Below are 14,367 nucleotides of genomic sequence, written 5' to 3' on the forward strand. Positions count from 1 at the left end.
TCAATCTCTGCCATAGGGCCTGTCACGTTCCCATGAGCCACTCGGCGGCCCGGAATGACAGGGCAAAAGTGCTATATTTAAAGTGCACACCTGCGCAGCCGCACCCCAATTTTCGGCTCTTTTTCATTAGCTGGACACCAGGCCTTATCTAGTCAGCCGTTCCAACCACATCCCTGCCAATGTGTGCCTACGTCAAGCCGCATACAAGTGTAACGCTCACAATTTTCTGCTATCACTCTAAGGCAACTTAAGTGTTAGTGACGTCACACCTATGCGCCACTGCCCTCTGTGGAGAATGGGAGAAATGTGCTTGCACCTCAACCTATGGACTCAGACGGACATTCAATCATCATCTTCCTCACTCAAGGTAACCTTATGGCTTGTAGGAACACTGCACGTGTATGATAAGACTGTAGCCGTTCAACCGGCCCTTGTAAGGTTGCTGAAGACAGTGAACACCGTGGAATTCTCAGTATCACTGTGGCCCTGGGTTTTTCCACTGTCCTGCTAAGTGCTTATGTAATTGTAACCAACATAGGAGAGAGACGTAACATCGTGGAAGAGACATAAAGTGAGTAAAAACGATCTAAATGCATTTAGAATATATTTAGAACTACAAATTACACTTTTCTTAGCAATTATTGTTTTTTATGTCAAGCTTCAAGCTAGCTTCTTTATTGGGGCTTGGGACCAGCAAAAGTGACCCGAAATTTGGTCTTTAAGTCTGGTCATTAGCATGTCTGGACCCATGCTGTTTGGGACCTGCAGTGTAGTGCAGGTCCCAAAGTCAAATGATCACTGAGAGTTAAAAATCTGTCTGAAGTTAGAAGTTAGCAGAGAGTTAGCTCACTAGTTTCCGTCTAAATATAATATACCAGGTTCTGACTGAGGGATTTCTAAAACAAATTAAAAGGCACAGCTCTGCTATCACTTCTGACATACATGAAGACAGGAAAGTAAGCAGCAGTGATGTTTGTAGGGTTACTGAAGTTTGGCTTGCTGGTATATAGTGATGTGCTATGTGACTAGCGAAACAGCTATGTTAGCATAACATTAACACAGTGATGAAGGGGAACTTTTTTCCACTGGATAAGAATTAAGGTGAGGGTTCCCGATGGTTAGGGACAAATGCAGTGGCATGGCAGGATGCTGTAAACGGACCAAACTTCAGTCAAGAGAACAACTGAGATAATCCATCCACATACAGGTTAGTCATTAATGTGCTGCTGCATTGCCTGGGCTGTAGTTACATGGTAAGGTTTTAAAAACTGAGCTTTAAAATGAATAGTTGTAATAAAAACTGAGAGAGGCCGACAGTGATCACTTACTTTTTGTAAGGGGCTTGTTGAGATTAAATAGAACAAGTTACAAAGCATTAAAACATGTTAAAAACACAACAGCCTTATTAAACGCAGAGTAGTTTGGGCCCAGAAGTAGGATTGATCACGTCATCACTTAAAGACCGGATAGACACATGGTGGAGTTACTTTGTTGTGTTTGTGTGTGTTTTTAAGTAGTTTTAAACTTTGTGATCCACAACAGGTAACAGTAAAAGATGAACATTTTTAAGCATAATGCTGTTACCAAACTACATTAATGGCCCAAAAACAGACCATAGAAAAAACCGTGGCTATGTGAAAAAAAATGATGACAACTAGTCCTAATTCAGGCTAATTGTTTTTTTGTTTTGTTTTTTTCCCGACATCCCTCCACACACACAGGCTGTGCTGGCTCACAGAAAGAGTGGGTCATCAACATTATCAGGCAGCTGGTGTTCATAGCAAGCCTCACCAGACAGCTTCAGTCCATATCGGATGTACAGGATGGAGTTAAGGCTCTGCAAGGACATCTGATTTGTAAGTTTGCTTTTTACCACACTCATCTGGGCCAAGAGTAGAGGAAACTGCCTTATCTTCTGCAGCTGGAATTCAAAACAAGTATTTGAACTCGGATACGGCCTGCAGATTAGACTGGGTTTGTTTGGTTTTTCTTTTTCGTGCTTTTCCCACTTTTCTAGCTTGTTGTGCCCTTTTTCTTTCAGGATCTGCAGTTTCCTCCCTGTCCAGTAGAGGCCTCTCTCAGAGAAAGAACAGCTTGGGGATGCAGATGATGACGATTGGAGATCAGACACACCGCCCCCACCTCTCCTTATCCATGCTTAGGTCAGAAGTGGAATGCTCTTTTGCTGTTTGTTAGTTACGGATGGAGTAACACTAACTAAGGAAATACACACAACACAGTGATTGTGAATAAGTCACTCCAAGTGTGAAAAGGTGATAGTCAGAGTGAGACTACACATGAATTATTCAGGAAATGCACACTCAGTGAGAGAATAACTATAATTCAGTGTCACTAGGGGATATAACTTGAAGATGATGTGTCTTCATTTCTGATTCATTTTGAACAGTGATGAATGTGGAAGTAAATGAGCGCGAGCTGATCAAAACGGGCGAGCTGTTTTTACATATTTCTGCAGCCTGGATGCCGTGGGCTTTGTCCAGGAGTAAAAGATGACATCGCCCATTTCGGATCTTATATATAGTTATACCTTGGTGTTTTGTAGCATCACCTGACAAACTTTTACTTTCCTGATGTTTAGACTTTCTGATCCCTCCACAGACTCTGCTTTGTCTTTCTACAAAGAGTTGACGACATTAAATACAGATGTTTTAACAGTGCTTGAATGTTTTATTTTGTTTACTCTAGCCTCCAACTCAAACTTTGGTTGCTCCTATGCCCACGTCACTTCCTCCACCAATCAGAATGAGGGTCCGGGTTCAGGAAGACGTCTTCCTGATCCCAGTTCCACAAAGGTCGGTGAAAAGTTTTAAGTTTGAGCAGTACATAAAAATAAATCCCAATCTGATTGGTATAGTGTTTTTTTGTTGTTGTTGTTGTTTTGTTTTTAATTTCTGTTTAATCGCCGGTCATTGCTCTGCATCCCAGTGAGGCCAACTCCTGCTCTGTGTCGTGGCTGTGTGAGCAGGCAGCTCAGCGTTACTACCAGAAATGTGGCCTCCTGCCTCGTCTCTCTCTGCAGAAAGAAGGCGCTCTGCTCTCCCCGCAGGACCAGCTACTGGCCGTCCTGCACACAAATGAAGAGGTGAGGTTGGATTTAAAAAAAAAAACAACCCACAGTGACAAGAGGACAGCTATGACTGTGAAACAGCTTGCATGTCAGCCAGTGAGCATACTCCTTTTCTTAGGCAAAGTATGGCCCAAATTCATAAAATAGACTTTCTCATAGACACAGAGGTCTTTTCATTAAATCACTGATAGAAGGAATGGAGGTTCTAGGTCCTTCCACAATGACTTCATCTTTCTTACCCAGATGAGGCGTGCAGGTTTTAGACTGTATGATTCTGGTAAGAAGGTGAAGGGCTGATTATGTTAACAAGCTGCCTGAGAAACTACAATCTGAGAAACTGTAAAGATTAGAACCATTTCTATTACCAGACTGGATGCTGACAGCACTTCCTCCCATTCTGCGAAAATGAAGCCAAAATATCCCGCTTGTGGGCGCTGCCATGTTCCACTTTTGGAGCCAGAGTCTGCTCAGTAGTAACTCGTGGTGGAGCGTCTCTGGACATGACTGCGAACACGCCCCCTTATTGATTGATTGATTGATTGATTGATTGATTGGTAATTTATTTCAACATGTGAACAATATACAAGTACATTTAGAAAAGAAATGAGAGAAAAAAAATATACTATACAAATTACATACAAAAAAACATTCTGATTAATTTACATGTTGAAAGGGAGTGGGAAGAAGTATACACTTATTTAATCCCACCCCTGTCCCATAAATTATCAGTGAATATTTAGTCAGCTTCCTTACTGATATAATTTGTAATAAAAATAGTGAACAGATTTCTGATATACTATATACTATAATATCACATCATGAATTTTTTGTTTGTTTGTTTTTAAATAGAGACATTCACTTAATTTAAATATTTTCCTTTTCTTTATAGATCGAGAAGATCATATTTTTATAACTCTTTTTGAACAGTTTTATGTTTGGACATTGCTTTAATTCCATATTCAGTTTGTTCCATAGTTTCACTCCTTGAACAGAAACACAAAAGCCTTTTCTTGTAGTACGTACCTTCATTGTTTTGAAGTTACAAAAACCCCTTAAATTATAACTTCCTTCTTTCAAAAAAAACATACTCTGAATATTACCTGGCAGTTCTTTATTTTTTGCTTTGAATAGAATTTGTGCTGTTTGGAATTTCACTATATCGTCAATTTTCAATATTTCAGACTGCAAAAATAGTGAGTTTGTATGTTCCCTATAACCTGCATTGTGGATGATTCGAATTGCTTTCTTTTGAAGAGTAAAAAGTGAATGTAATGTGGTTTTATAGTTATTGCCCCAGACCTCTGCACAATAGCTTAAGTATGGTGAAACCAGTGAACAGTAGAGAATATGAAGTGATGTTCTGTCGAATACCTGTTTTGCCTTGTTTAGTACTGCAATGCTTCGTGATACTTTGGAATGAATATATCTTACGTGAGCTCTCCAGTTAAGTTTTTCATCTATTATTACCCCCAGAAATTTATTTTCACTGACTCTTTCAATATCAACACCATTTATTTGAATCTTTGCATTTGTATTTAAACTACTATTTCCAAATAACATAAGTTTAGATTTATTCAAATTTAATGATAATTTGTTTTTATCAAGCCAGAACTTCACTTTACTTATTTCATTAGTCATATCCTCCAATAAATTCTGCAGATCATCACCAGAGCAAAAAATGTTTGTATCGTCAGCAAAGAGAACCATTTTTAATACTTTGGACACTTTACAGATGTCGTTAATGTACAAGTTGAAGAATTTTGGACCCAAAACTGACCCTTGGGGTACACCACAAGCAATGTCCATACATAAGGAGCAACCACCATTTATTTTCACAAACTGCTTTCTGTCACTTAAATAACTCCGGACCCAATCTAAAACTACTCCTCTGACACCATAACGTTCCAGTTTTCTTATTAATATATCATGATCTATAGTGTCAAATGCCTTTGTCAAGTCTATGAATAACCCAGCCACATATTGCTTTTTGTCTATGGAATTTGTGATGTATTCTATTGAATCTAATAGTGCCGATGATGTTGATCTGCTTGATCTGAATCCGTACTGACTCTCAGTGAGTAGTTTATGTTTATCTATAAATTTTTCCAGTCTGTTTTTAAACAGTTTTTCAAGAACTTTTGAGAATTGAGGTAGTAAAGAGACAGGCCTGTAGTTTGTGAAATGGTGTTTGTTTCCAGATTTGTATAGAGGTATAACTTTTGCTATTTTCATTCTGTCTGGAAATCGACCAGTTTGAAATGATAAATTACAGATGTATGTAAATGGTTTTATAATAGCCTCAATGACTCTTTTAACCACTATCATATCAATATCATTACAATCCAAAGATTTGTGATTTTTACATTTTTTGACAATTTCAAGAACTTCATTTTCATCAACGGCTGTGAGAAACATAGAATATGGATTTCTGTCAATCAGTGTATCGGGTTTTTCCTGTGCTTTCCCAGGATGAGTGATTGTTCTTGCTAAATTTGGTCCAGCAGTTACAAAGAATTCATTGAGACTATTTGCCACAACATCCATATTGTATTCTTCATGGTCATTACAAATGAAATACTTGGGATAGTTCTTTTGTCCAGTCCCACATTTTATAACACTGTTCAGGATTTCCCATAATCTTTTATTATTATTTCTATTTATATCTAATTGCTTCTTATAGTATTCCTTTTTACTAAATCTAAGTATATTAGTTAACCTATTTTTATATCTTTTGTATCTGATTTCAGCATCTTTAGTTCTCGTTCTTAAGAACTCTCTGTATAGAGCATTTTTCTTTATACATGCATTTTGCAGACCTTTTGTTATCCATGGACAGTCCATATATTTCTGTTTCCTACTATATTGCTTTATTGGACAGTTGGTATTGTACAGTAATGTAAATATTCTAAGGAATTTATTATAAGCACTATTAACGTCCTGTTCCTGATATACTTCACCCCAGTTTTCCTTCAATAAATCTTTTTTAAATGCATTCATTCTTTCTTCTGTTCTTACTCGTCTGTACTCTTTTTTTACTGTCCATTTTATTGATCTTGTAATTCCTATCATAGATTGTAAAAATTGGAAGATGGTCACTTATGTCGTTAATCAGGAGTCCACTTACAGTCTTATTTTCAATGTCATTTGCAAAAATGTTGTCTATGAGAGTTGCACAATGTGATGTAATCCTGGTAGGTCTAGTAATTTTAGGGAATAGATTCATACAGTGCATTGTGTTTATAAATTCCTCAGTGGTTTTATGTTTATTTGGGTTTAGCAAATCAATATTGAAGTCTCCACAAATGAAAACTTTTTTGCGAGCTATTTCAATAAATGTTTCTTCTATCCAGTCTTTAAATGTCTCAATACTACTACCTGGAGCTCTGTATATACAGCTAATGATTACATTTTTACTTTTTTCTTTACAAATTTCAACTGTAATACATTCTAGTACATTATCAATCACCATCGTCATCTTTTCCACCACATTAAATTTCAAGGATTTGTCCACATACAAGGCCACTCCTCCTCCTCCTTTGTTTCGCCTAGTTATAAATGTGAATTCATAACCCTCCAGTTCAAAGTCTGTTCCTTTTTCCATATTGATCCAAGTTTCTGATAAGGCAATGACACTAAATGGATGTGAAAACTGGTTAAGATATTCTTTGATATGACTAAAATTAGCATAGAGACTTCTACAGTTAAAGTGGATAATTGATAATTTATTCTCAGTTTTAATCCTCTGATTGTAGTCTTTATTTGTATAGTAGCAGCAATTGTTATTGTTAGATGAGAAAAAGTTGTTGTCTGGATCTATTTCATATTCCAAGTCGTGTGTATTGTGATCCATATAGTTAAATGTTTTCAGTTCCAATTGATCATATTCTGCAACTGTCTGACTGATGCAGCTGATTCTTCCAGATGTATCTGAGTTCTTCCTTCCAGTGTGTGTCATAAGTGAGTGTGTGGTTGTCTGTTACCTTGTTTGCCGTCCAGATCGTGTTGCTCACTGATATTTTTCGAGATCCGCCATATTTTTAATGGTCAGAACTTTGGCTTCCTCTGGTGATCCGTTTAGTTTAATGAATATTTTGCAGTTCGTCGTCCAAGTGCCTTGGATTTTTCCCAGCTTCTTAAGGTGTCGCGCTTTTTTGGCTATTTCAGCGTTGTGTTTGGTTAGATGTTCATTGATAAAGACATTAGATCCTTTTAATTTTCTTCCTTGTTTCAGCAGCGTAATCTTGTGCTTTCGATTTACAAACCTTAATATAATAGCCGGTATGTTGCCGTTCCTCCTGGGAAGAGGGTGGCATGCTTCGACAGAGTTACAGTCCAGGGCAATCCCTTTGGACCGCAGGAAAGCAGCCACCTGTTGTTCCGTGGAGCTAATGTCAAGCTCTCCAGGTTCCTCGTTGCTGTCAGCGGTCACCGCCTGAGCGTATGACCGGGGTTTAATATGGAGCCCAGTGATGATGACGTCGTTTATCCTGGAGTATTGTTCCAGGTCAGCGACCTTACTTTCCAGGTATGCAATCTTTTTATCTTTTTCGGCATTTTGGATGCTTTTTACATAGCCCGGCTGCTCCGTCTCTAATTCTGCAGGGTATGATGACTGTTATTTAAAGCTACTAATTAAAGTGTTTATTTAGATTAAAACTTATCATACAAAACATGCACTCAAAAAAGGTGCATCTAAACAAACCTGTTTGAATCAACAGGCCTCTGTACCCTATGTTGCAAACAGTTTTGTTAAACTATATAAAAAAACATGAATTTATCTTGCTGGAGAGCACATAATACACACGACAGATTACACATCCAAGCTTTAATCATCATGTCATGCCTGTGGGAGTTACCTGGAAAAAATGCAAAGACTGACTTAACATTAGAGGAAGGCATGTTGTCCAACATCGGTCTAAGGTGTGAGTGAACCAGTTTTTTGGTTGTCACTATGCAGTTTAATAATTCCTACACAAACTAATGGGAACATATCTGATAAAAAATATCATACTGTAAACAATCCTTAGTTTTTAATTTTTGTTATAGGAGGGAACATATGTGGTATTTTAGCATCAGACACTTTCACGGCTGCGCAGCAGTCGTGTGGTGAATTGAGAAAAGGATCCAAAATGCAGGCACTGGCTGGGGTGCGAGTGAATGTTTATTTACAGAGGTGATAAGGTGACAAAAACAGGAGGAGCAGAGCGGGGAGCAAACAAACCTAAACTGGGGAAACCTAAAGAACTCAACTTAAACCAAACACTAGTGATGTGACGTTCTGTATCGAGGCTTCGAAGCTTGTGTCGAGTAATTGAGGGGGCGTTTCCGCGATGCGCGTATCGAGGCTTGCTTCATTTATGGGAAGAGCTGAAAATGATGACGTCCGAAGCCTCGCTGCCCGGCTGTACCACGTGACTGGTTCATGAAGTGGTTCGAACTTTGTCGCGAGATATGACAGCAATATAAACCCCTCAGACTTCATTCAAAATGTAGGTGTTTGATGGAGAGTTGCGGTTAGTGAGAGTTTGGAGACAGTTTGGAGGTTTATGAGAGTGAGGAGAGAAAGTCAGGAGAGAATGGAGCCAGCTAAGAAGAGGAGGATGTCCTCCCCTGTGTGGGAACATTTTGATTTTATTCCTCCCAACAAGGTATGTAAATTTCTACAGAAGATGTATTTTCATAATAATGATGGTGCAATACAATTTATGTTAAGCGGCTTTACTTTTGTACAAGGTGAAGTGTTTGCTATGTGCCAGGGAGCTGGGATATAACAACAACACCTCATCCATGCTTAGGCACTACAGAGCTTTGCATGAGAATAAGGGGAACACCAATTGTGGAGCAAGACCAGGTGAGCCATCAAATGCAATGATAATATAGGATGCAGTAATGTTACTAAATGATATAACAATATTATACAACTGTAATACGTTCCGTGTGTGATATTTATATTTCTGCTTTGTCTTTATTGTCTTTCCTCAGGAGAACAATCTCCAATAGATGAAGACCTGGTTAGCATGGTGATTGAGGACTCCCAGCCATTTAGCATTGTGGAGGACAAAGGATTCAAAAGATTTGTGAAATCATTAAATCCTAGCTATGTTCTCCCCACTAAAAGGTCATAAAAGCAGTGAAAATTTAGTTTTTACAGAATAAAACGTGGGCAGGACTGAGGCTCAAAGCCTCAGTGTGTAGCTGTCCATACCTCAACGTTACAAAAGCACAACCACTGTCCACACCCCCAACCACACCACACCTCACAGTAAATGATCATTTCCATTTTAAGCATTTCCAAATGATCATTTTCCATACTGCCAGTATAAATATACACAGTATGCTGCCATCAATACAATATAGATGTTTTACACACTCCTTTTGTTGTTGACATTTACAGGCTGTGTGCAAAAGGCCACACTCTTCAAATTCATGCCAACTAATATTTTTACGTCCAGTAGGTGTCCTAATAGAGCAAATGAAGCTTCAAGAAGCTTTGCACTGGAGTGAACCAATTGGATGAAAAGCTTCAGTGCTTCATGAAGCTTCATCTGCCCATCACTACCAAACACGCACGGGAGGAGGAACAAAATGCACAAAGAAAGATGGCGGAGAGACGCAGACTGAACACCAGGTTACACAGAATTATGCAGACGGACATGGAGTTAAACAGACGACGCAACAGAGAGCACAGGAAAACACAGGGCTTAAATACACGGGGAGTAATCAGGGAATGGGCCACAGGAGGGAGACACAGCTGGGAGAAATTAGGCTAACGAGACAGGGGAGTGGTAAAACTGAACACACTGACATGAAACATGAACTTTCAGAATAAAACAGGACAGAGAACCAGACAGGGCACTGAACTTGACAGGCGGACTCATAAGTAGACACAATAACACCGAGGACAGACAGAGGGAACACAGAAGTGGGAGCAGGCAGGTAAAGAACAGAAACCTAACAAATGGCAAAATCACAGCAGAATACATACTCGGAATGAACAAAAGCATAAGGCAACACAGACTCAGGACCATGACAGACACTTAGTTTTCTGTTTTCTGATGAAGTGGTTCATTTGTGCAGATGATGCCTTAATTTAACGAAAACACAAATCAGACACCAGCTCACAACCTTAAACATGATTATTGTGCTAGCAGTTGGGTGTGATCCAGTGATGGATTCATGATTAGCTAACAATGATATTTTTCTTTAGCAAAAGAAACAATAAAACAATGAAAAGACCTCAGGAGACATAAAACTGTTTTACTGGCAAAATATCAAAACTAAAGCCAATAACTTTGCTGATTTTCTCTATCTGTGCAATATTGATTAAGGTTACTGCTCTTTAAGGTAAATATCAAAACTATTACACTGTTTAATCCACACCAATGCATCATATTCTGTAAAATCATATTTTTGTATATGTTGTCCTGTGAGGACATCTGATCTCTGAAAAAACAACTGTTAACAAAGCTGGAAAAACAAACCCACATCTTGATCCTTAAAAAAACATATTAATATGTATCTTAATAACAAAAACAATCACAGCTCAAATAAAAGGCTTCAGCCTACTAATATTAGTTCATAAAATACATTCTCTGCGCCAAAAGTGATGAGTTAAGGTGCCCATGGAGGCAAGGGTGCCACCAGGCATTTGGCCCCGGGGCAGACCCAAGACAGGCTGGAGAGATTATATCTCTCGGCTGGCCTGGGAACGCCTTGGTGTTCATATTTATATTAATATTCTTATTCTTCTATGACAAAAAGTACAAGTGTTCATTTAAGGAAATAAACAGAGCAGTAAGAGATATTTTTCAATTTATTTTATTTTATTTTTGATTTGCCACCAATTACATGTTTTTATTTGTAATTTTTGTAGTGCTCCATGCTATGTGAACCCCTCACCTGATGTTTTATGTTTATTAGTTTAGTTTAGATTCTAAACTATCAACCCCAACAATCGAATGATCTCCTTTAATAGCAAGCGCTGGGCAACGGTGGAAAGGAAAAACTCCCTTATAAAAAGGGAGAAACCTTTGACAGAACCAGGCTAAGAAAGGGGCAGCCATCTGTCATGACTGGTTGGGGGGTGAGAGGCAGAGGAAAAGAAAAAAGAGAGCACACGTTAGCTATATGTTGCTCACATTGCCTAAAATGAACAACGTATGGTTTTCTGGACTGTGAAAGAAATGTCTCAAGTCAGTTTTCAGTGACGTGACTGAAGACTTTTCTGGATGGCCGTGCGGATGCTTGTCAGAAACAGTTCATTTCCTTTCTTGGAGAAACGAACTCCGTTGTGTAAAAAAATGGAGTTGTCAAAAAACCTGATGTGCGGATGCTCAATAATCACTCCATCGAAGCGGTCGACAGCCTTTCTAATGCTGGCATTCACAGTCTTCCTGTCCTTATTGATTTCGCCTGGATTTCCATATATCCACACTTGACGCTCATTGATGGATGAATATGCAATTGTCATTGAGGGGAACTCTGTGTGCAATTGCATCAATTCCTTCTCAATGACAGAAGAAAGTTCATAAGCAGAAAAGAGTCCCAAATCATTGCCCCCAGCATGGATTACCAGTATGTCAGGTGGGCTCTGTGTGGATAGCTCCTTATAAAAACAAGGAAGGACTCCCCCCCAGCGCATTCCTCGTTTGCCAAACCACTGGACTTTGGTATTAAGTCCGAAATTTTCTCCGAAAATCTCTTTTGCTTCACCCTTGGCTCGTCTAATGTAACTGGACCCAATGATCCACACGTTTGTTTCTCTCTGGTCTTCTGGGCTCTCTTTCTTTTTCGGTGTGTTTTCACAGGTGTTGGTATCGCTCAAGGCCGTATCGTTTGTTTTCTGACCTGGGAGTCGGATAGTCCTGGACCAGGGACTTTTTTGGATGCTCTGTGTCACTACTGATTGTTCTGGCCTCTTGTTGTCTTTCAGTGTGTTTTCAGAGGTTTTGGTATCACTCAAGGTCATATTGTCCATTTTCTCAACTACGTGTTGGATAGTCCTTGACGAAGAACTTTTCTGGATGCTCTGTGTCACTGCTGCTTGTTCTGGCCTCTTGTTGTCTTTCAGTGTGTTTTCAGAGGTTTTGGTATCACTCAAGGTCATATTGTCCATTTTCTCAACTACGTGTTGGATAGTCCTTGACGAAGAACTTTTCTGGATGCTCTGTGTCACTGCTGCTTGTTCTGGCCTCTTGTTGTATTTTGGAGTGTTTTCAGAGGTTATGGTATCACTCGAGGTCGTAACGTCCATTTTCTCAACTAGTTGTTGGAAAGTCCTTGGCGCATAACTTTTCTGGATGCTCTGTGTCACTGCTGCTTGTTCTGGCCTCTTGTTGTATTTTGGAGTGTTTTCAGAGGTTATGGTATCACTCGAGGTCGTAACGTTAATTTTCTCAACTACGTGTCGGATATTCCTTGACAAAGAACTTTTCTGGATGCTCTGTGTCACTGCTGCTTGTTCTGGCCTCTTGTTGTATTTTGGAGTGTTTTCAGAGGTTATGGTATCACTCGAGGTCGTAACGTCCATTTTCTCAACTACGTGTTGGATAGTCCTTGACGAAGAACTTTTCTGGATGCTCTGTGTCACTGCTGCTTGTTCTGGCCTCTTGTTGTATTTTGGAGTGTTTTCAGAGGTTATGGTATCACTCGAGGTCGTAACGTCCATTTTCTCAACTACGTGTTGGAAAGTCCTTGACGAAGAACTTTTCTGGATGCTCTGTGTCACTGCTGCTTGTTCTGGCCTCTTGTTGTATTTTGGAGTGTTTTCAGAGGTTATGGTATCACTCGAGGTCGTAACGTCCATTTTCTCAACTAGTTGTTGGAAAGTCCTTGGCGCATAACTTTTCTGGATGCTCTGTGTCACTGCTGCTTGTTCTGGACTCTTGTTGTCTTTTGGTGTGTTTTGAGAGGTTTTGGTATCACTCAAGTTCATATTGTTCTTTTTCTGAACTTGGAGTTGGATAGTCCTTGAAGAAGAACCTTTTTGGATGCTCGGAGTCACTGCTGTTTCTTTTTTCTCAGTGTCTATTCTCATCCTCTTTCTCTCTGGAGAGTAGCTCTCAGAGTTGTTTTTGCTGCCTTTTGAAATCTGACTGTATCGTCTTTTCAACACAGTTTTTTCTTCACAGATTCGTCTCTTTTTCCTTGGTGGAGAGCAGCTGTCGGGACTTCTGCAATTCTGTGCAGCATAATCCGGGCCTCGCTTCCTCTTGAGTGGAAGCTGGAAATGTGTTTCTTCAGAATTTGGCTCTGGATTTTGGTGGTCCATTGTAGTAAAGCCAGCGTAAGCTTGTTGACTTTTGCCGTGTTTACTCTGAGACATGTTAGAGTGTTGATGAAGTGACTGTGTTAAAGGTTCAACTGTTTTAAAATGTTTCTCAGGTTTACCTTTGAATGCTGCAATCTTGAGTGTTGCAAATAAACTGACTGAAAGTTTGGGATTCTTACCCCTACTTATAGATTCACTACTATGACATCATAATGATGTCATAACAAAATGTAACAGTAACATTCTTTTTTCTTCTTCTTTCTTTTAAATTTGGTGTTATTGTCTATAGGGCTTTGGAACGTGATGTCACGGGAGGGGGCGTGGCCTCCGGGCACCATTCTAGCAGGCCAAACAAAGGTACGGTGGCCCTGAGAGGCCAAACAGACTGCAACTTCAGAAAACACTTGCAAAAAGAAAAATGCTGCAAAAAGAAAAACACTTGCAAAAAGAAAAATGCTGCAAAAAGAAAAACGCTGCAAAAGCACACACAACACAACGGAAATAGGAAAAAAATACAACAGAAATGTTTCTGGGGAGACAATAACCGGACGGACCAGTTGCACGAACCAAAACATGCTAACAAGTGCACTGGGACTGGGAGACACTTCAAAGAAGTGGAGTGGCCAAAGAGTAAACTTTCAAAAGTAAGTTCTGAATAATATGTCACTTATTTATGTGCTAATGTTTAATAATGAGGAACATTAGAACATTACTGTTGGCCACATGCCGGCAAAGTTATGTGACATTATCGATGTTTGTACTTTCAGCATTTACTTTGTTTTAAAGCCTTTACTTTATACGCCAGATAGTCGACCTTAATCTTACAGAGAATCTGATGATTTTGTGGATAATTAAAGTCAGTCATATATCCACAAACACAACAGGCTGAAAGTCAGTGATGCTGCTCGGTTTGCAGTCCTGAATATTACGGAACAAGCAGGATTCACTGCACTGTTAATGTTTTGCAAGTGTTTTCTGAAGTTGCAGTCTGTTTGGCCTCTCAGGGCCA

General features: G+C 39.3%; 2 protein-coding genes across 2 annotated transcripts; both read right to left on the reverse strand.

The window, feature by feature from the left end:
- Positions 1-5,727: 5,727 nt before the first annotated feature.
- On the reverse strand, positions 5,728-7,999 carry LOC147305224 (uncharacterized). Its single transcript, XM_086277977.1, has 2 exons — positions 7,945-7,999; positions 5,728-7,684 (listed from the first exon to the last, which is right to left on the reverse strand). The coding sequence occupies exons 1-2, from the start codon at positions 7,997-7,999 to the stop codon at positions 7,095-7,097; spliced, it is 645 nt and encodes a 214-aa protein (XP_086134103.1). The 3' UTR covers positions 5,728-7,094.
- Positions 8,000-10,930: 2,931 nt separating this feature from the next.
- Positions 10,931-13,912, reverse strand: LOC147305225 (uncharacterized). Its single transcript, XM_086278626.1, has one exon. The coding sequence runs from the start codon at positions 13,410-13,412 to the stop codon at positions 11,289-11,291; it is 2,124 nt and encodes a 707-aa protein (XP_086134752.1). The 5' UTR covers positions 13,413-13,912; the 3' UTR covers positions 10,931-11,288.
- Between the last annotated feature and the right edge of the window lie 455 nt (positions 13,913-14,367).

Source organism: Aulonocara sp. 'chitande type north' Nkhata Bay, linkage group LG20 (genome assembly GCF_057382095.1).
Source record: "Aulonocara sp. 'chitande type north' Nkhata Bay isolate Kocher_YH1m ecotype deep benthic linkage group LG20, A_spYH_male_GT1.1, whole genome shotgun sequence".
Classification (NCBI taxonomy): domain Eukaryota; kingdom Metazoa; phylum Chordata; class Actinopteri; order Cichliformes; family Cichlidae; genus Aulonocara; species Aulonocara sp. 'chitande type north' Nkhata Bay.